Source organism: Epinephelus moara, chromosome 18 (assembly GCF_006386435.1).
Source record: "Epinephelus moara isolate mb chromosome 18, YSFRI_EMoa_1.0, whole genome shotgun sequence".
Lineage (NCBI taxonomy): Eukaryota > Metazoa > Chordata > Actinopteri > Perciformes > Serranidae > Epinephelus > Epinephelus moara.
The window spans coordinates 13,740,372-13,761,628 of NC_065523.1; the positions used below are offsets into that span (position 1 = coordinate 13,740,372).

A 21,257-nucleotide genomic window follows, 5' to 3' on the forward strand; every position below is an offset into this window, starting at 1 on the left:
CCAGCATGAGGCAATATGGAGATCCGACAGAATAGAAACATATGAACATTTTTAAAGCAACAGCCCTCACTCACCCGGTCGGTTTCGACGACGCAGGGAGCTTCTGCGATGCCTTGTCCGGCGGTAGCCACATTCAGAGTCCTTGCTCGGGGTTGGCTGGTGTATTCTATCTACCTGATACATATCAGCTTCAGAAATTCAGAAATACACACCGGATCTCATACAAACAACAGGCCAAGACATGGTAGATACATCAAAAGTAATCTTTCAAGGATAATCACGTAATCAAGGATAGGGATACGACATAAAGCTGAGAAGAGATCGTCTAAGCAGGTATGACCAAGAGATGTCATCTTTTTGATTTCACGTCTTTAAGGTGCCCTGTGGACTTTGTGACTGACCACCTGTGGTGTTATAGAGCAATACTTTGCTGAGTGTGCTGTGCATAGAGGCAGTTAAGTACCATAAAGGTTGAGACATGCCAGTAAAAGGGCATTTTAAAAAAAGGAATGCAAGCTGATCTAAAATATGTAGGTTTCAAGGCATTTTTAAAAGACTTTGCAAATGTTTCGTGGGGTAGGAATGAATTTAGGCATGCTTATGACGGCTAACGTATACACACAATAAATCATGGTGGGAAATGTTGAATGTATACGCACCATGTTTGTTTATAAAACTGGTCAAAACAGGTTTTCTTAGGTTTCAAGGCAAAAGCAAAAGCACAGATTATGCAAAAGGTCTGCGACTGTTAATAGGATGGTGTTTTTAATGTGTGACATCGCCCTCTGGTGGCACTCACATCTCTCAGGTTGAAGGTGATCTCCAAGTTGTTCCAGAACATGTCAGCGAAGTCGGGATACATGTCCAGCACTTCCAGCAGGTCATCTCTCAGGATCTTGTGAAGGTCGCAGTAGGTCAACGCCCTGACGTCAGCGCTGGATTTACCTGGCCTCCCATACAGACTGATGGACTCACCAAAGATATCGTTCTTTCCTACAGAAACATCAGCAAAAGGAAAAAAGAGGATGGGAAAACACAAAGAGTTTATCAATAGATATTTAACCAAGTGAGCAAGCGACTGCTATTAATAGTGAAGAAAGTTAACTGATAACATTTTGATGGATGAATCTGATTCAAAACAAATGAGAAACAAAGCAATGGAGTGACATTAATTCTCAGCAGCTCTGCTGCTCAAAACAAATTAATGATCCCCCCAAACTCAGCTAAAAAAGAAATGACCTATGTAGGCCTGGATGTGAGTGCTGACCCTATTGATGATCAATGCCACTGTGAAATGGAAGTGGAGCTCTGCCCAAACACCTCTGGCAACACACACACACACACACACACACACACACACACACACACACTCACAGACACAAATTAGTGACACACTGTGGTTACAGTGTGTCAGAAGAGTAAAATGAAGATTTTTATTGCAATTTCAAGATTTCATTTTATAGTTTGGTTGTCACTGGTCATTATTTTTGACATTTTATTAGTGAAATAATTTGTTGAATATTTAAATGAGTGACTGATAATAAAAATAATGACCGATTTGCAACCTTACTGAAAAAAGGACACAGTAAACAGGAACTCCACAGTGGCTTGCAGCTCACCTAGTATGGCCACCACTACGTCGTCCCTGAGGATCTCTATAGAGCCTCTGGAAATGAAGTAGAGGGCGGTAAGAATGTCCCCACTGTGGACCAGAGTGTCACCTGGCGGAGCGTGGGTGGTTTTGAATCGCATGGCTAGAGCCCGCAAACAGCCTTTGTTGGCACCTCGAAAAGCTTTGCAGTTCTGCAGCAAGCTGCGGTTCAAATGGAGGCAGATGTCAGCCTGTAGACACTCAGGGAAACCCTTTAAAACCTGTGGGGCAACAGAGGGCATTGGGTGAATCTACTGTTAATAATTCTCCATGATATTTATACATTTTTTCCTGAATCCATTTGTCGTGTATCTTTTAAAACCTTGTAACCTAAAAACAGAAAACTGAATCTGAAAGATACATAATAAAGAAACATCAGGGTGAGAGGAGGAGAGCAGATTGTGTCAGATTGATTCGGGGTTGGGGGGGACGCAACGGACAGCGGCTCCAAGTGATTATCTATTCTCACATTGAATTGGCAGGCGCTAATGCTGCTCTCAGGCTGTGTCATGCTTCAGTGCTGATAGTAGCCTAAGCAGCGATATGACGCACATCATCACTAAAAATGCCATCTCCCAATGCTTCAGCCTCACTGGAAACACTCAAAATCCATGTTTAAATGAGAAGGGGGCACCCAGAGTTGAACTGGGGACCTCTTGATCTGCAGTCAAATGCTCTACCACTGAGCTATACCCCCTACTGATTTCATAAAATGTTTTATTTCATGTTCACAGTAGCACATATGAATCCCAACATATGCTCAAAGAAGAGGTAAAAAAGCTGACTGTGATAAAGGTTTTGTTGGAAAATATGAAAAATATAAAAAAACAAATCTCAATTCTGAAAGTGAATCCACTTGCGATGCAACATTGTGAAAACCTGCATTTATGTTAATTAAAGTGTAAGGTTACATGAGAGTTCAATGTGGGAAAACTGGGTCATTGCCACAGCAAAGAACAAGGCAAACAACCAATGTAGGTCAAACAGAATATGTGAGGTACTGCTGCAAGCGTCAGTGGGATATATAAAAAGACGACCAGAGGAAAACGAGAGTGCTAAAACATCCTGGTATATCATAAAAGTTTTGTAAGGATGCTTATTTTTACCATCCACTTCAGTGCCTAGGAGTTTTTAGGCGTGTTCTGCCAATAATTTATTTTGAGACTAGCATAACAAATGCATATATAGTCCTACAGTATATGTTAATGACAAATCTAAAAAAAAAAAAAAAAAAAAAAGTACACTACATGCCCCGAGGTTTGATTGAGGCATATTTTACACAGATATTTAACATGCATCATGAGTGCTCAACATTTGTTCCAGCTGAGTGGCCAGTACAACAGTTGTGGTTTGGGATTATGTACACAAAGGATGGAGCTAGGGGGCACCCAGATTTGAACTGGGGACCTCTTGATCTGCAGTCAAATGCTCTACCACTGAGCTATACCCCCTCACACATTACTGCTTTTGAAAAACAAAACTGTAATTTATAATTTAAAGTCTTTATATGAATATTTAAAGTCTTTATATGAATATATAAAGCAACCATTCCGTCTTTCTAAACTGTCTCAACATCCACTGTTCAACAAAAAAATGTTTCTACCCAAATAATATGTGAACTGGTGCAGGACCACGTATGTGCATGAATATCTTACTTGACCTACAGCGTTCATGTCGATGCCGTTAGTATAGGACCAGGCATGTTGGAAGTACTCCTCCAACCTCTGTCTCAGGCCTCCTGGGATCTGGTGGAAACGGATGAACTCTTTGACCCGCAGCATCTGAGTGTGGTACCGGGCTGTCCCTGAATACAGTCTCTGAATGATGGCCGATACATTACCAAAGATACTGGCGTACATCAGAGCTTCATGGGAAAGACAACAGAGATACTGTATGTCAGAGGAACTGATAAATGTACTGTTTTCTATTTCACATTTTTAAAACAAGTGGCACAATGCGAACAATTCTGTATTTTAAATTAAGTCCTTTGGCAACATGCTGATATTACATCTATGTTGTAAAATCATTTCAGAAAATAGATCATTTAAACACAGTATTGACGGATGAAATCCATTTAGTTATTTTTGTTTGTTTTTGTTTTGTTGCAAATATTTAAGAGCAGTATGGGTGTTTCGTTGAAATAATAATTTAACAAAGCTGTATAAAGTGTTTTAAACCTAAAAAAAAAAAAAGAATTGCCTCTGGACGTTTTTGAAGATTAATGCCTGATTTTAAGAAAGAGGAATCTACTCTACCAGAGTTTAATGTGTGAGCAAATACATGCATAGGTCACCTGGCCTTTAAAGGATAGGGTTTGATATATTTTAACTTGGACCCTATTTTTCCATGTTCTTGTGTCTAAGTAGTCTCGCTCACCAGACCTTTCTCAAGAAAAGAAAGGTCTGGCTGGGCCGACTCTCACTTTAAGATTGGAGAAAAAAACGCCCCGGCTGCTTGTATTTCTTTCAACCAATCACAATCGTTCTGGGCGGTGCCACAGCAACGGTGCGCTTGCAAAAATATTGCCAGGGGGAAACAGGTTTTGGTGTAACACGCCCACAAAAATATCGCCTACAGGACGCGAACCATGGCAGAAAAATGGCTACATCCCCGCAAGATCAAACACCGCAAAAGTTAGTAAAGGACGTGTTGCTAACGGTTGAAAACTGCTACACAACCGGAGGTGGTAGGGCGGGACTTCAGCGGGTGGCTCGTTCCGCCCAATGAGAGGCTGATCTATGCAGCGAACTTCCGCCCACTCAGACTAGTGTCTAAGTAACTAACATCCATGTTTAAAATTGGTCCAGTATCGACTGTGAGTGCTGTAGACAGCAAGCTGCAATGCACCCATTTGGGGAATGTTCGCACCATCAATGCATGTCCACTAAAAGTGCTTCTTTTTGTCACTGACAGGTTCAGATTATTATTTTAAGTGTCTGACAACATTATGGGAAAAAAATAAACCTTTTTGTTTGGCCAGAAACATCACTGAAATCGCTACCTCCAAAGCCACTAGACTCATATGAATAAAAAATAATTTTAGTGTGTATAGAGCCAGCATATTTTCACATCTAACTTGATGAATTAAGGGTTTATTCCAACCAAACTAAAGCTGATAATTGTTGGAACAGTTGAAAGTAGAACCGAGACAGTTTTTGTGAGTTTCATTTTGTTCCTGTCAATTCTGAATTAAGTGTTTTACAATGTAAAAATTACTGTATATATAAATGGAGTCTGGTGGGTTTGGAGATAGCGATTTCAGGGATGTTTCTGGTTAAACCAAAAAGGACCTTAGTCTTTAACAATAAAATCTATTTCAGTCAGGATCCTTCCATAATGTTTTCAGACACTAGTAATATAATAATCTGAGCCTGTCAGTGACAAAAACAAGCACTTTTAGTAGACGTACATTGACAGTGCAAACATGCAACAGAGTGGTTACATTGCAGCCTGTTTCGGGCTGCTGTCTGGAGCTCTCTCACTCAATGATGGACCAGTGTCATGAACTGTTGTTCCTATTAGATACTTTGACACAAAAACATAGGAAAATAGGGTCCAGGTTGGAAAATACCAAACGTATGCTTTAAAGGGTGTGACACCCTGAAGAATTCAGTAATTTCTATATAAGAGTTTTAGTCTCACATTCTTTCCACACTGACATACACATTAGTCTTTGGGAGACACAGAATGTTTGTATACCCTGAAAATGATAAGAATATGAAGACGAACTTTTGCTACAAAATACTGGTCATCAGCTGGTTCAATCAAAGCACAAAAAACCCTGCCAAAATCAAGATTCAAAACCTTGGTGACCAAGGTTTTGAATCTTGATTCTGCCTCTCTCTTGCACATGCAGACAAATATTAACATTCACCTACAGCTGCTTTAAAAATAGACATATTATATTTGTTCAAGTGGGTGCTCTGATATCAGACTCATTCCCATTCTACTCACAGCCTATGAGCATGACACAGATGGAGAAGATCTTCTCTGGGTTGGTGTTGGGTGAGACGTTCCCAAAACCCACACTGGTCAGGCTGCTGAAGGTGAAGTACAGGGCTGTAACATACTTGTCCTTGATGGAGGGGCCCGAGGCTGCGTCACTGTCATTGTACTGTTTACCAATCTGTTCAGCCAAGTTGTCCAGCCAGCCGATCTTCATGCCTCCAATGCGGGCAGAGCCGGTGCGCTCCACGTTGCCGATGGCATACCAGATACAGGCCAGCCAATGAGCGATGAGGGCAAAGGTACACATGAGGAGGAAAAGGACTGCAGCTCCATATTCTGAGTAGCGGTCCAACTTCCTGGCCACTCGTACCAATCTCAGCAGTCTGGCTGTTTTCAGTAGGCCAATCAGAGTGGTTGTCTGAGGCTGGTGGAGAGAGAGAAGAGAAGACCTCATGTTAGTGATATTAGCAAGCTTTTGTTCCAGTCTAAAATAACCAGTAACATTAATCACTGACTTTCTGCTGCAGTTATAAAGTGTACTGAGACATTAATGGAAGGTTCTATCGTGCAACGCATTGGCACACACACACACAGACCTGACACTTAACGTCCCATACTCCACCACTTTGTTGGACAAATCAGTAAACTATGCAAGATGTTTAGACAACAAATGGATTAACTGTATCTCAAAAGTCTAAATGTTGCTAACAAAAGTGTAGACTAATTGTTGTATAAATTAACAATGATTCTGCAACTGCATTACCTATTTCTTTTTTCCAGATAATTCAATAACCAATTTTGGTCGATGGTATGAAGGAAATCTGACACTGCCTGAATAGCTGATGTATTTGCAAGGGGTGTGCTCATTCAAATGGGGTCAATGTCTCAGCAGAGTATCATCAAACCTTTTTATATATATTTCAACTTTGAATGTTTTAGCGATGATTCAATACAGAGCGGGAGTCCTACCTACTTATTTAGCCTCTGTTCCTGTAGCATCTGTAACTCAAAGGGGTTTCTTAAAAGGAGTTTTTTTCATTGGTCTTTATGAAAAACTAACATACTCATTGGGTCTTCTGTCCTTGTTATCTACTATGATACTGTCATTTTACAGTGCCATATGAGTGAGCACCTTATCATTTATACCCCTGTTTCATAGGGACATTGGAGATAGAGACAGAAAACGCAGGGAGACAGGGGGCTATGCAACAATGTCCAAAACCAGATTCAAACTGATGACTACAAATGGTCCGACACCATTTTTTCCTTCTGGTGCCCATTCCTATACCTGAACTTGCGTATTGGCCAATACCAAGTACAGATCCAATACTACAGATTTATGACATTTTTAAACAGCTAACATTACACTGTTACCAGAACTCAATTCCTCTTCACAGCTCTAAGGGCCCTAACACACAAAGACAATGTTCAGTCATTAGTTAATATTGGGCTGTCAGTGAGCGTCTGTCACCCTTGTTTTTGCGGTGTGGCCCATACTGTTGGCATCTTTTTGGCCCTTGTCAGTTTTTTTTGGCCAATTTAGCATGTTGATAAGCATTGGAGACAGTGGAACCATTTGTGAATGATATCACTCTGATTAGCAGTTTAGCTCTGTGAATGGGAAGAGAAACGGAACTGAGGAAAGCAAAAAAATGACTAGAGGCATGTCAAGAGGACGTGAGATCAAAACAAAGTTGTTATATCAGGTAAGATTATTTTTTTAACCATCATTAAGCTCTTTAGCAGAAACAGTTTGTAGTTGTTTGTGTTATTTTTTTTGCTAGCACACGGTAAATATCCTTTGTTCTTTCAATATAAAGTTGTGTTGTTAATGTGCTAACTGGCTAAATAGTGTCTTGGACCTGTCCTGTTGGTCTTCCAGTTTCCCTTTTGAATGATGAATGCAGACTTAGAGACGGCCTGCTAGTATGGAGAGTTATTTCCTGTCACGCAGGTGCGGAATGTACATGCTAATTGGCCATTGGCTGTAGTGGTTGCAGAGTGTTCAAGTGCAACTTTTTGGCCAAGACACAGACTTCTTGAGGCAACACAGTTGGCCTTCATCGCCACTGGTTCTTTGATGTCAATTTCTTGTATCTGGGTGTTAAAACAGTAGTCACCAGTGGCTGCACAGTGCAACTTGCTGTGTAGGCTACTGATTTAAAACAGCAAAGAAGAATTGACTTTCAGGAAAACAGCCATTGTATCTGGGTGTGAAACTACTTTAAAGTTTATCAATAAGTTATGTGGTATCGGATTGGTGCATGGACTCATGTACTCACCAATACCCAATCCAGCATTTCAGGCAGTTTTAGAACAACTCTACTAAGGACACTGTGCTTATATAGTATACGTCTTAAAAACTAGACCCACAAGACACAAACATTTTGTCATTGCAGCCAAGATAGAACCACACTACTAAATACCTGCTAAATAAAACATAGCTTTTCACAGCATTTTGACATTTGTTGTGGCAGGAAAAGGACGGTGTAACTGATAATATGACTGGCATAACATCCTGAAAGGTGAAGCGGAAGGAGCCATTATTACACACCATTTTGATGTTTGACCTTTTGTCTGTTGTAAAAAAAAAGGCATATTTTTCTTGTTAGAAAACATTGGGAGATTTGATTTTGATGTTGTGATGCCACTGACATCCACTGTGTCCCCTGCTTTCTCACCTCCTCAGAGCCGGAGCGGAATATGAGCAGATCGAAGGGGATGGCAGCCACGATGTCAATGAGGAACCAGCCCTTGAAATAGTGCTGTGCGATGCGTCCCGGGTGGCTGACCACCTCGTCATTGTGGTTGACGTAGGTGGTCCTAAAGTTGATGAGGATGTCCACGATGAACATGACATCCACCACCAGGTCCACCACATTGAGCGGATTGCAGGTGTAGCCACAGGTTCTCCTCCGCTCTTCCTCCACCTCGTTGAGAAGGAAAGCGGCCGAGTACGGTGTAAAGATGGCGGTGTAGATGACCAGCAGCAGAATGACCCAGTCCCATACTGCTTTGAAAGGGCTGTAGTGGAGGATTGTCCATTTGTGGATGCGTGGGGCCTGGAGCTTGTACTCTGGTAGCACGTCAGCACCTAGAGACAACACCTGAGGAGAAAGGGACAGGATGGTGAGGATGTTCTTCATAATGGAGGTAGGATAGTATGACAAGTGGGATAGAGGTAACTTTACAGGGACTGGGTTAAGAGCCAAGAGTTGATTTATCCGTGAGGAGATGAAAACATGGAAAGTGCCCATTGCTTATACTTAAGCAAACACCATAATAAGAAAGAGCAAGATACTAGCATTAGCCAAAAACATACAAGTAACTTACTTCTTGCGATGAGGATTAATATTCATGCACCGCTACGCAATTCACCCTCCACTTTTCCTTTGTAGGTAATGCACTGGCTCGCTCTGACAACAATAATCCTCTGGGGGAAATGGGCAATTTTCCACAGACCTGGTGTAGCAAGCAGACATGCAGGCCAAAACTTCCTTTTTTGTGTGCCACACGTTTCAGCTAATCTCTATGCACAGATATCTACATATAAATACATATACATTTTTAAAAAAGCTAATATAAGGCTAACTTGTTGTCAGACCATAGCGGATGAGTTCCAAAACTGTGTTTCGGCCAATACTTCCCACATCTCCATACGGACTTTTTACCTGCCACTCAATAAAACTCGGACTACAAATGGAAACAAGAACACTTTTGATACAAAATCTTGTCCCGCTGCCAACAGATTCTACAAACACATGCAAAAATCTGTTTCTAAAGATTAATGTTACACCATCAGGCTCTTTGCTGCTCCCAGCCTGCATTTAGCAACATAGGAGCTGCTTTTCAAAGCTGTGTTGTGGCATTTTCTGATTCTGTTTGTGCTCTCTTTGTGTTGCCCTTTCATGTAGCATCCCCTAGATAGCTTACATAGTGCTGCCAGTGGCCCTGGATAATGTACTTTATTTCAGGCCATTATAAATTGCCCAGAGTCAACACAGAATGGGTGTAACACCAAAATCTGTGACCCATAAGATTCTGTGACTCCCAAAAAATCATTGAGTTTTGGGAGTTGTTGATTGATGGTACACCAAATAGTAAAATGTAGGAGTGCCAGGACTGCATGTTGGTGAGTACCAGCTCACTTTAAGCACTGCTAGCAGTAGTTTGTCCTAAGTTACCTTAGAAATTGGTATAGATCAGTACACATAACAGAATACATCCCCAGCTTAAAAAGTAAAGCCTCATGTGAGCACTGACACACAATTTTCCCTTAAAAAAATAATTAATTAAGCAAAACCAAACCAAGCACTTGCATTAAGTTGTTGTTTAAAACAAAGTAAAATGACTGTCACTCCACTTGACGCAAGGCAACAAAAATATCCTGATTAAGTCCAGAATATTCATACAATAAAGTAGCTGTTAATTTAGACAGAGAAGTGTTTATGCATACATTAGTGGCTGCTATACACACTAATGAGTGCGGTTTGGCAATCAAGCCAATCAGGCTTTATTGTATAATAATTTGTGTCTGAGTGGTAAATTACAACTTCCTCAAAAAGATTCTCACCAGGTTTGGTAGGAGAAAAAGTCACAACATATTCACACTCAGTGAGTTTCTTAAAATGCAGTTTTTTTGCAAATGCAGCAAAAATAACAGAAACGACCCCAGCCTTTAGCAAGGCAAAGAACATCAATACACAAATCCCCATCCAGTGCTACCACCACTCCCTCAGTGATTTGTCTAATAGCATTAACAGGCGGACCAACAAAATACAGTAAGTTAACTGTAAAGGCATCAGACGTTGAGCATTAAGATCCCACTGACCGGTACAACAATTAGGGCCTCCATATCCAGGTTCTCCTCTTGGTGTCGACCACAGCAGCAGAGGAGGAAACTCCTCCAAACCCTTTGCAGCCCTGCCTGCCTGCTGTGTAGTGGCCATCTCCTCTCCTGCATCACTTTCTAGCAGAATAAACACAAACTTCTACAAAAAAACCCAATCTGAGCTGTGACAGAGCCTCTGTGTGGCTCTATCCTCTCTCTCCAGGCGCTCCACTAAGTCAAATCACTAAGTGCTGTTTTTAAAAAGCCCACTGCAGCCTCACCTGCCTCTGTTGCACCATGTGATTCCCATTTTATGGAGACCATGTGACCCCTTCTACCAGCGTTCTGATCGATTGTCAACCCGAATAAGTGCCCGCATCGATTGGGAGCCACGCAGAGGAGTGATTTCAGTTAATTCTGCAAAGTTGGGACTCTATGTGGCTGATTTAACAGTCATTGCTGGTGTGAAATTGCTCTCCCCAAGGTGTGTATTCCTGATGCCCTGCTGCTGACACTCATATGTACACTAATGCTCTACGTGCAGTGTTGTCTGTCTACCTCCTCACAAACCCTGCAGTGGTTAGACCCTCATTTGCATTTTAGTTTGCATAATTAGGACCAAAGACACCCTGACAAAAGACGCTGGACCTGTATAACGAGTAGCTGCAGTGCCAAACACTAAACTCACAAGAACCATAAGAAGAGTCTAGCATGATATTTTCTTAGAATTCAGCTCTTCATTCCCTCAAAAAAAAGCTGTTTCTTTCCACTTTCCCAGCTTAGATAAAACAGTGGTCAGAAATAGTCAAAGTGAAATGCCTCTTAAGGACAAAGTACTACATTAAAAAAGTTACTAATGTGTTCATGGCCATATTTGGTTAAAAAAACAGGAGGCAAATACAAAGTTCAAGCTTAGATTTAACCAAGGCATGTATAGTTTTCCATTATAGCATGCAGTGGCCTTTAGTAACTGGTTGAATGTTGGCTTCTGGTCTTGCTCCATAAATCTGTGTTTTTTATGACCCATAGACAGCATACGGTATTTGGAAACGAGGTTAAGATGGGAAACGACACAGGACTTAATGAACACAACAACTTCTGGCACTCCTTTGTGTGTCAGCAGCAACTGACCACAGGAGCTGCACAGATGTGAAAAGACAACACAGTAATGAGAATGTAAACACACGAGCAAAAGTTCACTCATCCAAGAAATGTTAAGTTATTGATGTTGTGCACAGCTCTGTGTCATAATGACGACCAGAGAGCAACTGCCACCACAAGTTCGCACGCGAACAACCTTCTGTTGCTAGTTGCACTTTGTAATTAACACAGCAGGAGTTCACTGTTTTTACTTTTTCACTTGTATTAGACAGAAAAAACAGTTGAGGTGTGAAGTACAGGGGAAGCTTTTAAACTGAACAGGATATAAATCATGAAGGACAGTGTGGTATATATGATACTGCTGATTTTATGGCATTAAAAGTGGGCTTGAATACAAAATAACCATGATTGTAAAAACACAAACATGATTGTGAATTGTAATTTATCTGCTGTGAAGACAAAAAATCCTACCTTTATTCTTACTGTTGAATAAAGACACAATGCAGAGTGCAAAATCTTTCACGTATAGCTCATTTCAGTTAATCTTTTCTTCTTGCAAACTTTAATAAACATGAAATTCAACTATTCAGCCAGTGCGTGTTCCTCATCCTGCCTTATTCCACTCTAAACATGAACACATATTTCTGTACTTCAGTAAACCCACCACAGAAGCGACTCAAAAGCAAAATAAGCTGCAAGATTCTGTGCACAAAATGTGTGAAAACTGTGCAAATAGACAGACAAGTCCTTGTCATAGTAACGTGACATGGCATCAGCTTAACCTGCATAAAGCTAGTGTTGCTCACCTGTGGAGCTACAGTAGGTAAGCAGAAATAGTGAGGTGCAGGATGAGGACAGAGAGAGGGAGGAAGAGGGAGAAAAGGGAACAATAAGCAAAGCAGGGAAGTGGCGCTGAAAAGTCAAGGGAGAGTTTGAGGAGGACACCAGGGAGCTTGAGAGACCCAGTAAGGCTGAGGTACTCACAGGCTGCAGTTTATGCTTGAAGCTCATGCTGAAGCGCACCACAGGGTAATCAGCAGGAGGAGGCTAAGAGACTGCAAGAGAGAATGAGAGGGAGGAAACCCCTATCCATCTGTCTGTATTTCCCTCCCTCCTGCTCTCTCCTCCCTCCCTGTGGCCCAGCCCTCACAGCAGGATCCTCCTTCAGACATGAAAAAAATGATACAGTGGCTTTATGAATGATGCTGTCTGCCTCCACCACTGGTACTCAACAAGCAATAACTGCTAAAAGACAACAAAGCTTTTCTGATTATATAGGCAGTCTGGTTTATGGTTAGCTATTTAGAAATAATTATGTAAATGTTTATATCTCTATGCAGTGAGTTACAGCCATGTCTATTTATTTTGTGGTTGCAGTTGTTTGCATAATCCTTTTATCAGTCAACAAATTGTTGTCTATATGCTCACATGGACAGGTGTATCACTCATGTTGTGCTGTTTCTGAGGTCATGTGCAACACATTCTCCCTCCAGTCTCATCACATATCAGTGTTTGGTCATGGACTATCCATGTCCAGATACAACATGAGAGGTACCCTGGATGCGTTGGTTGTTGACATTCTTGGACGTCGTGTCAAGTCAAGTTCTGCCTGTTACATGTATTGTCTTCTTTCAAAATACACTTCCGTATTCACAGGAAATTTACTGTCTCTTTCAAAATAAATGCAATACATCAGTACAACACCACGAATTGATGTTTTTTCCTCCAACAACTAATGCACATGGTTTGGTTTAAGCAACAAAAGCATGTGCTAAGGTTTAGGAACAAAGAACAGGGTTTTGCTTTATAATCGTACCGGGTGTGAACACCGCTCTTGTCCCACCGTGCACCGAGCGCTGTTAAACTGTATGGCGATTGGCTGAGTATCATGCTGACGTCAAAGGACAGTGTTTTTTGTCAGTGTCTGACGCTGCAAGTTACTGACCAAGCGCTGGATTTCGATGACTTCGGAGTGAGACCATGTTTTTGTAAGTTACTCAAAATCATCAATCAAGTATTGTCTCAAAAAGTGGCAGATTAAATAAATCAAACTAAATACACTGAACTTTTTAGAGGAACAGTTCACCCCAGAACCAAAAATACATATTTTTCCTCTTAACTGTAGTGCTGTTTATCAGTCTGGATTGTTTGGTGTGAGTTGTTGAGAGCTGGCACTATCAGCTGTCAGCTTTGATTTTGGGGTGAACTGTCCCTTTTAGCCACATTTGCTCTATTATTGTAGTACTGCCATGCATGTTATAAATTACTCTGAATTACTAGACATTTTTTTGTTGTTTTTGTTTTTACATTTTTGTCAAGTCACATGGCTAAAAAATTAACTGACTGTATTTCAAGAGAGTATAAACAACATAATTTTCTACTCTGAAACAGGCAATGTAACCAAAAATGTTTGAGGGAATTAACACAGTATCTTGGAGGACAGTCACGCAACCTCCCCAATTTATTTTGATTACTTGCACTTGTTGACTGCTCTTTAATATTAAGTTTGATCAGATTATAATACTTGGGAAATTCAAATCAGATAAACAAATATACTTCAACTGTGCACACACACTCTCCTGCCCACAAAATTTAAAAATCATGGTGCCACCTTTAAAAAACAACTAGGAAGTTCTTGTCCATTCAAACTGAATTCCTCTGCAGCCTCATGTTGTAAGCTCATTGACAGCCAGGGGGCACCACATAAACACATTTCTGCTTTCCCAAAACACACACTGGTTAGTGTGCTGGGCCTTTTCTACAGTTACCAGTCTTTTACAAGCTGCAGTCGAGTCAATCACACTGTGTGCTTCATGTTATGCAGCCAAATCAATATGAACAAAGATCAATGACAGCCTTCATTTCCCTTTTTGTAAGGTGCCAATCGAAATCCAATTATAAAGGCGGGATAATCAACAATTTTATTGTATAATTGCAAATAACAAAAAGCAAAGGTAACATCTGCTAATAGATTTAGTTCAAAGAAAAACAACAAACAAACAATTGTCTAGAAAAACTTGTACTTGGTGTGCTCATTGACCATTGCTACAGTTTGTTCCTACATGACAACAGAAACGATTACTGTGACCTAAACCCTGACCTTCAGAGCTTCACATTCATATTTGACCCAGCGACTATGATGCCACTGCGAGGAGTCAACTCCAACTGTTTTAACAGGACCAAAGCTCAAACTGGCACCAGCATGAAGACAGGAGAAGGAGACTGCAGTGTGATTTTTTAGGGCAGTTGGAGGTTTGGCAGATGCACAGAGAGCATGCCCTCCACTTCCATTAGCTCCAGAGGCCAAGGTCACTGGCATCAGCGTCAAGCCACCCAGTGCCGCTCAATAGGCTCACAGCCATCGCCCTTTTTTACTCGCTTTCATAACTATGCACATTTCACCAGAATAGACAGCTTCACAGACAGTCTGTGATCCCCCCACACACCCACACTATCTCCACATACATCCTCACACACTCAACAGTGAGTAACACATATTAATCAATTAAATTCCACACACACAATTTTAAAACAAATACTTGTACAGGCACAATATTGATTTAGTTATCACTGGTTAATGAAATTTCACATCTCTGCCCCCAAAAAGAATTTAAAATTTGGTGGAACAAGAAAAAGTGTCTATGCAAATGGACAAGCACAGACATCCACCATTACTGATGGGACAAATAAAACTACAAACTCAAAGTCCCCCTCCACTCAAAATTGTGTTTTATTATATTGTAAATTTACTTGTGCAGAAGTCAGTTTTGAATTCCATTTGCTGAAGGTGGTAAATTTCCCTGTGCTAACCTTTAAACTCAGGTAAAGCTGTGTACATACAAGCAGAATCTTGTGACATCACAACTACTTAGGAAGCCAATCCTGGTTCAATATGCAGCTTACACAAGTGTGATGTGGAAACTTAAAGCTTTCAGTTCAAGTGGAGACATCTTGTGTCCAGTAGTGAACTTTTCGAATGAAATGTTTTTGCATATTCATAGATTATGGGTTTTTTAGTGAGGGAGAAGGGACAAAGTGGTAGAACTTTTTCCGTGGACATATTCATATGTCTAGAGGAGATCTTTCAAATTCATTCACTGAAAATCTAAAGAACTTCAGGAGATATAATGTTTGACAGCTAAAACACCAAAGCATAACCAATGCAAAAATAATTTACATAGAATATACTGAAAACATATCACACAAAAGATAATACTCGAAAAGCATAGTATTTTCCATGAAACAAGAGATTAAATATCTGCAAAGGTGTCCAGATAATCAATCTGCCATATGTAGTGTCAAGAAATAATATTACAAAATGAGGGAGATTCATAAATTGCCACTAGATAGTTCATTTAAACATGCTATAAAACAGCTAAGCAAGTTGAAACAAGTTGATATACAATGCAAACAAGTGGAAATAAATAGCTCATTGTTTTTACTAAAAACAAGATTTAAAGACACAGTTCTGGACTAAAGTTTTTGTTGAGATGAAGACACATTGAGGAAGGCCGTGTGTGGTCTGTCAACAGGAGACATACCAGAGACAGATAGCTATAATAACTGCTTTCTACCCTCTAAGGGAAACATAAAGAGTAAGACAAACCCATCTCCACTGCCATGCCAACATAGAGAAACACTCTTCATCAAAATTTGAAGCACATGACGTCAGTGGAGTCAAGATAACAAGTTAAGTGTTCTGCCAGGCATTTGACGAGGCCTTCTGTTCGTCCTGTCAGTTTTTCAAGGGCCACAGAAGCCACGTTGTTACCGCATTGTGCGGCAGGCTGTCGATACCACTCGCCTTCTCTGGTGTGAAGCAGTAAGATCTCACCATCACCAAGGCAGCAGGAATTACATAGGATAATACAAATGTCAGGCAAATTTAGGATCCATTAACAATAAAAAAACACACTATCAAGTCTAATGCCTGTGTTATCTATCAGTGTAGTGCTGAGAGTTATCACTTCTATCTAAATCTGTTAGCATTTGCACAGCATGTTCACTTTATTTCAAATTAGCCATGAATATAATTACAGAAAAAACGTATCAAATTTAGATAAAAATATAGACAACATTTTGTAGACTCATGCTGATATATTGTATAACAACTTTTGGGTAACTGTATGGTCCTTGATTTATCTTGATCCAAGAACTAATAACTAACTAAATAACTTTGGTTGCTCTTGACCACGAAGTTCATAGAAATTGTTCAATGAAGCAGATTTACTGAGTAATTTGGTTTACACTGCTGAGTAAAACCTGGACCAGTAATGTTTAATTCAGTCCATGTCCCACATTTGAAAGGATCAATCAACACTGCGATTGAAAACAAAGGCATGAGGCACAAAGCAACTTTGATGGTTTGACAGGGGGATGAATGGAACTGGGCCGGTATATGTAGTGAGAGGCTGATGAGAGAAAGAGATGCAGATGAGGGGATGGGCAGGGAAGGCCTGGGAATTGCAGAGCAGATGAGGGGAGTGGGAACAGGTGTGAATGTGGGCTGGGCAGTCAGGTGATGGGGAGAGGAGGGAAAGTCTGAGGGTGTCTGGTGGGTGGACGGAGAAAGGCAATGAAGGGACATAGGGAATTCTAAATGTGGAGACACAGACTGATTAACACAGTCAGCCAATCTGCTTTGTGTAAAAGGCTCTTGGGGTTATGGACCTAAATTTAAAGTGTTTTACAAATGGCCTCATGGTGACACTACATCACTTGTTCCTTGGCCCACGGCACAGTTTTCTAACAAGTTTATTTGAGATCTGTTGGCAGGTTTTTTTGGACTGTCCTGTTAGATAACAAACCAAAAGCCAAACAAACAGATCAATTGGGCCAAACACTGCCTCTTTGGCTCAGGCTGGATGGAAAGAGAGTCAACTGACCACTGTGGAAGCCCCTCGGATAAACTGGGTTAATGTGATGCACTAAGGGAGCCCCACAGCATCTGACTGCCAGCTCAATCCTGCACCAAACAGGCCAGTCCATGACATTTTGTCCATGTGCGTGTGTATGTGTGTGTGTGTGTGTGTGTGTGTAAGGTAAAAAAAAATCCACTCAAGTTCTTACAATTATGAGTGCTACTTCTTCGAATTTTACGATTATATTGTTATCAGTTTCTGCACTTTCCCTTCACTAAATTTTTGAGGTTAATATTGTGGTTAATGTTTCACAGCATTTATCTAATGGCTTCCGTTAAGAGTATATTGCTGATTCAGATTTAATAAGCTCATAAAATATGTACACATTCTGAAAAATAAAGTCTATGTGCTTTACCTCAGCAAGACATGGGCATCATGTAGCAACATTCTATGGACTGATGACGGACTGAGAATTTAACAGGTATTAACAAAATAAGATGTAACAATTACTGTAAGAGACCTGGGGCTGGGTAATATGTCAATATTATATCAATACTGTGTTATAAGACTAGATATCGTCTTAGATTTTGAATTTTGTAATATCTTAAGTGTCGTGTTTTCCTGGTTTTAAGGCTGCATTACAGTGAAGTGTTTTATTCTTTGAGCTTATCACCTTCTTTTAGCTGTTTTACAATTTGCCTTAACCCACTTAGTCATTACATCCACATTGCTGACAATTATTTATCAAAAATCTCCATGTATAAATATTTTGTGAAAGCACCCTACAGTATTGTCACAATATTAATTTTGTGGTATTTGGTCAAAAACATCGTAATATTTGATTTTTGCCATGTCACCCAGCCCCAATGACTCCAATGTCTCTGAGACATTAAATAAAGGGTGTTTAAAAATGTTCTCAAAATGCAGAGGAATATTTGATGCATAAATTAATTTAGCTGGTTGACCTACACTTCATCACTTCTTTATCTCCAATTTTCTGAACTAAACACTCACACACAGTATTTTTCCATTGTGGCTTTTCCTCCACTGCTGCGTGTGAGAAGCAGCGTGCCAAAATATGCACATGCACACCGTGGTGTGATGACAGTTGGCTGATGAAAGTGCTGAGCTGCTGGTGCCATAGATGTCACACCTCAGGTGAGATTATTCTTTCGCACCGTCACCCTGGGACTGCAGATGTCTTCGAGCATCTTCAGTGAGCCAAAAGCAGTAAACATTTATAGACATCTTTGCCTGAACTATCTATGTGCAGAGACAATGACTGGATGTGGCAGTGCGGAAAGATCAACTGCAATTATGGCCAACATTCTGATCCTATCAAACAAGGTGACAGGAAAAGTAACAATATGACTGATATTATTTCTTTTCCCAGAGTGAGTAGCGTGACAAATCTTTAAAACTGCTTGCAGGAAAAGCTGAAACTTTATTACCTCTACATATGAGGCTTAACTTTACTTGAAATTATCCAAAAACATTAATCATACACTGCAAAAAACACATCCATCCAAACAAGCAATAAATAAATAACAGTCTTCAATCAGAAGGGTAACCAGAAAAAAAATACACTGATACCAGAGCAATGGGAATCAGAAAGACTGTCTTTATGCTCTCATTTCATTCACAAATCTCTCCACCTCACTCTTCAGCTTCTCATTAATCAGCTGACTGTGGGCATCACTGTAAGTTAATCCAACCAATCATGTCTTTGCTATCAAATTTTAAAACCATCGCCTCTCTGCTGCTGTCAGTTGCAATTTCAGGACAAACAGATATGACTCTCTTCCACCTCATTCACCTCCAGTCTTCATCACATCCAGTGCCCAGTCCTGCTCCACATTCCACCATCCTCATCTTCAGCCAACTCAATTCACTTCCACCACCAGTGTCTTGAAGCCTTCGGGGAAATATTTCTAAACCAGCGTTTGCATCTCTACCCCCTAAACATACACATCACGATGGGGTCTATTCATCTTTATCCTGCACAATAAATTATTGTTCACGCTAAATTAAGCTTCCCCTGATTGAAATAGAATTATCTCACCTCATTGTATTATATTTACATAAGAAAAATAAGTCATGTTAGGTTCAGTCTGGTTTCAACTGACTTCATCGGTCGCTCTGTGGGCACAGGCACATCCATTATTAACTTTTCATCAAGCAAAAATGATGAAAAGAACATAGCACTGGCCCTTTTTTGATTACAGGCATCCAGCCATTTAGCTCACAGACAAGAAATTTAAAAATTGTGCAATGATCACAGCTCTCAGAGTGTAACTATGAAATAAAGAAATAAGAAATAAATTGTTGGGGCATCTGTGGCTTAGTGGTAGAGCAGGCGCCCTATGTACAACGCTGTTGCCGCAGCAGCCCGGCTTCGACTTCAGCCTGTGGCCCCTTGCTGCATGTCACTCCCTCTCTCTTCCCCCTTCACACTTGTCTGTCCTATCAAATAAAGGCTAAAAATGCCCCAAAAAATATCTTAAAAAAGAAATAAATTGTTTACTTTAATTGAACAGAGTGAGAACTTCAAATTAGTGCATAAGTAGAACCATCTTAAATTCCTTAAAAAAAACGTGCAAGCAACCAACAATCAGAAATACCAAATTTAAAATCCCAGCTTCGACCACAAGATGATTGAATTATGTTTGAAAAAAAGATGAAGTGCAAAGAGAGAAAGAAAGATGGGATTTAAAGGACCCGTCCTACCTGAGTGACGTGAGTGACCTTCTCTGTGACATTCTGGGTTCGGTCTTTTATCTTGCTGGGTGCAATGATTTCAATCTCGGTGGGCGAAGGAGGTCTCATCCTGTCCGATCCGAAAGTGAGAGTAACCTGAGGGATGCGGCCGATGGTCCTAAGTCTCATCAGGTCCGAGTCTGATGTGGAGTTCAGAGCACTGGGCTTCAGATCTGCAGCAGAATGCAACAACATCAGCAATCAGGACTCAGAAGCACATCAAGGACAATAATGAATGAATGGTGGTGAGATGAGTAAAAATGAAACAGAGCAGAAAACTAATATCTGAAAATGTATTTGAATGCATTCTCTATGATGCACTCCGAAATCTAAAAGTGTCCAGGTTTCAAGGCCAAATCATGACCAGCATTTAAAACAAATATAAACTACAGTTCAAATGTTTTCAGAAACAAAATGCTTCATCCACTATTTCTTGCTTTAAGAGGAGAATCAGGACAGACTGCATTTTCCCTCAGCCCCAAGGACCCAGATGGATGTACAAGTCTGATGAAAATGACAGAAAATGTGACATAAGTGGGAGTCCACAGTATGATTGAAACCTTAACGAAAAAATACAGTTTCCTCACAAAGTACTTCCCCTGAGGGGAGAGGAGCACATATGTTCACTAATGTGCAATCTAACCACAAGTGGACCACAAAACCACACACAATCAGAAACACACACACACACACACACACACACACACACACGCGGTGACAGAAAGATTGATTGGCGAGTCTCTGCAAAACAACCATCAGCCGGCTGCACGTGCTCAGAGCAACACTCTCTGTGTTATGGATGGTAGAGATCTGTGATCTCTGATCTTTTGTCTATTTCTGTCTTTTCTTGTCTGATAGAAAAGTAAAGGTTATTTGAGTGAATCGTGGTGAGAAATTTGTCGTGAGCTAGTTGCAGAATTGTGTCTTGTTGGCCAATATTGGTGACAATATTATACCATGGCTATGGTATTCCTTTCCTTTCTGATCAGGTGTGTGTGAATATCATACTACAGGGCAACTTGTGTTGCCATCAGACTTATTGTAATTGCATTGCTTTCTTCCTATCGTCTCTCTACTGTTGCTGTCTAATATAAAACATCTTAAAAAT

The 21,257-nt window shown here is 40.5% G+C and overlaps 1 protein-coding gene and 2 non-coding genes across 7 annotated transcripts in view; all 3 read right to left on the bottom strand.

Annotated features, from left to right (window-relative positions):
* Nucleotides 1-21,257, bottom strand: part of kcnh6a (potassium voltage-gated channel, subfamily H (eag-related), member 6a) — a 36,824-nt gene that overhangs the window by 5,892 nt on the left and 9,675 nt on the right. For 3 of the 5 annotated variants that reach the window (XM_050068171.1, XM_050068170.1, XM_050068172.1), the window contains 7 exons: nucleotides 20,120-20,322; nucleotides 8,281-8,706; nucleotides 5,606-6,023; nucleotides 3,307-3,515; nucleotides 1,620-1,872; nucleotides 800-993; nucleotides 75-174 (listed from right to left, as the gene is read on the bottom strand). In XM_050068171.1, coding sequence (XP_049924128.1) covers nucleotides 75-174; nucleotides 800-993; nucleotides 1,620-1,872; nucleotides 3,307-3,515; nucleotides 5,606-6,023; nucleotides 8,281-8,706; nucleotides 20,120-20,322 — 1,803 coding nt within the window. The remainder of the gene's footprint in view (nucleotides 1-74; nucleotides 175-799; nucleotides 994-1,619; nucleotides 1,873-3,306; nucleotides 3,516-5,605; nucleotides 6,024-8,280; nucleotides 8,707-20,119; nucleotides 20,323-21,257) is intronic. The other 2 variants (XM_050068173.1, XM_050068174.1) reach the window with 1 other exon arrangement.
* trnac-gca (transfer RNA cysteine (anticodon GCA)) lies at nucleotides 2,277-2,348 on the bottom strand. The gene has a single exon. It is a non-coding gene; the product is annotated as a tRNA-Cys (tRNA).
* Nucleotides 3,031-3,102, bottom strand: trnac-gca (transfer RNA cysteine (anticodon GCA)). Its single transcript has one exon. It is a non-coding gene; the product is annotated as a tRNA-Cys (tRNA).